Source organism: Seriola lalandi, unplaced genomic scaffold (assembly GCF_002814215.2).
Source record: "Seriola lalandi dorsalis isolate HSWRI2012SDOR001 ecotype SW California unplaced genomic scaffold, Sedor1 jcf7180001963938, whole genome shotgun sequence".
NCBI lineage: Eukaryota > Metazoa > Chordata > Actinopteri > Carangiformes > Carangidae > Seriola > Seriola lalandi.
Genome location: NW_019434606.1, coordinates 1 through 1380, shown reverse-complemented (window position 1 = coordinate 1380; position 1380 = coordinate 1). Strand labels below are relative to the sequence as shown.

The 1380-nt window shown below is 43.4% G+C and overlaps 1 protein-coding gene across 1 annotated transcript; it reads left to right on the top strand.

Annotated features, from left to right (window-relative positions):
• The first annotated feature begins 14 nt into the window (after positions 1-14).
• LOC111648868 (echinoderm microtubule-associated protein-like 3) lies at positions 15-1374 on the top strand. Its single transcript, XM_023398610.2, has 3 exons — positions 15-107; positions 192-290; positions 375-1374. Exons 1-3 carry the CDS (start codon positions 74-76, stop codon positions 578-580), a joined length of 339 nt encoding a protein of 112 aa, XP_023254378.1. The 5' UTR covers positions 15-73; the 3' UTR covers positions 581-1374.
• Positions 1375-1380: the final 6 nt, after the last annotated feature.

The following is a 1380-nucleotide window of genomic DNA, read 5'->3' as shown; positions in this document are numbered from 1 at the left end:
TGTTTATCTGTCCAATCAGGGTCACTCCAGCTTCATAACTCACCTGGATTGGTCCAAAGACGGGAAGTACATCATGTCTAATTCTGGAGACTATGAGATCCTTTACTGTGAGTGAACATGCAGCTTGTTGCAGTTGAATCCTCAGACAGTGTTGGCGATTTACTGCTCTGACTGTGGCTGTGTTTCCTCAGGGGACATCGCGTCAGGCTGTAAACTGCTGAGGAACCGCTTTGATAGCAAAGACAGAGAGTGGGCCTCCTACACCTGTGTGCTGGGCTTCCACGTCATGGGTGAGGAAAACAGAGTGCAGCTTTTCTGAGTTGTGTATGTTATTTTCACATCATGATGGTGACTGTGTTGCCGTGGTGTTCCAGGTGTGTGGTTGGAGGGCTCTGATGGCACAGACATCAACGCCCTGTGTCGCTCTCACAGTGAGAGGGTCGTGGCTGTGGCTGATGACTTCTGTAAGGTCCACCTCTTCCAGTACCCCTGTCCTAAGCTCAAGGTAAAGCTCTTTCCTTTTATACGTGATCCTGTCTTTGCAGGCTCAGCAAATATTGTTCTTACACTGCTGCTGTGACATTAGTAAGTAAAAACCTGTATCTGACCAACATGTTGAAACATAACTGGATTAAAAACACAGGTGATATGTATTGCTATTGCTACATAGCTAATGTTAGCATAAACAGTTGTTTACTGACCAGTCTAGAAGAAATGTTGTGAGTTCAGCATCAAACTTCATTCCTTTATTCACCAACAGCTGTTTCCAGAGGTGGAAAGCAATCCTCTTGTTTTTTGCTTCTATTTCCATCATGTCTTTTCTTTTCTGAAGTTAGCATGCTAACCAGCTAGCTCCTGGTCTAGCCAGCCCGTCTTGTCACTTTACAAGTGATACGGAGGTCAGTGAAACACTGCACATCAACCTTATATGACTCTTATATCTTACTCATCTTATATGATGGAAAGATAAAGTGAGTCAGCCCTCTGGAATGATCCGTATCACTTCAGTTTGTTTTCACTTTCAGTCTGTCAGCATTAATTAACATGCTACTGGAAACCAGGTATGAGGAACTTTCACCAACAAACCCTGTGATCAGGTGTCATTGTTGAAGATCTTAAATATGAAAACACAGGTGCCTTCTGGATTTTACTGATGCTCTGATTTCATCACTGTGGTGTCTGTGGTGTTTGAAAACCTTGAATGATTTTCAGTAGAGAGGAAATCATGAGCTGAAGTTAGGAATCATCTTAAAAGTAAACTTCAGTTCTATATGTTCTATACAACATCAGAAAAATCAGGTCTTACCTGATTCAGTTCTCCACCCAGCTCTTGGTCCAGACCGTGGTTATCTCTCACCCTCTGGTGGACCTCCCTCCACA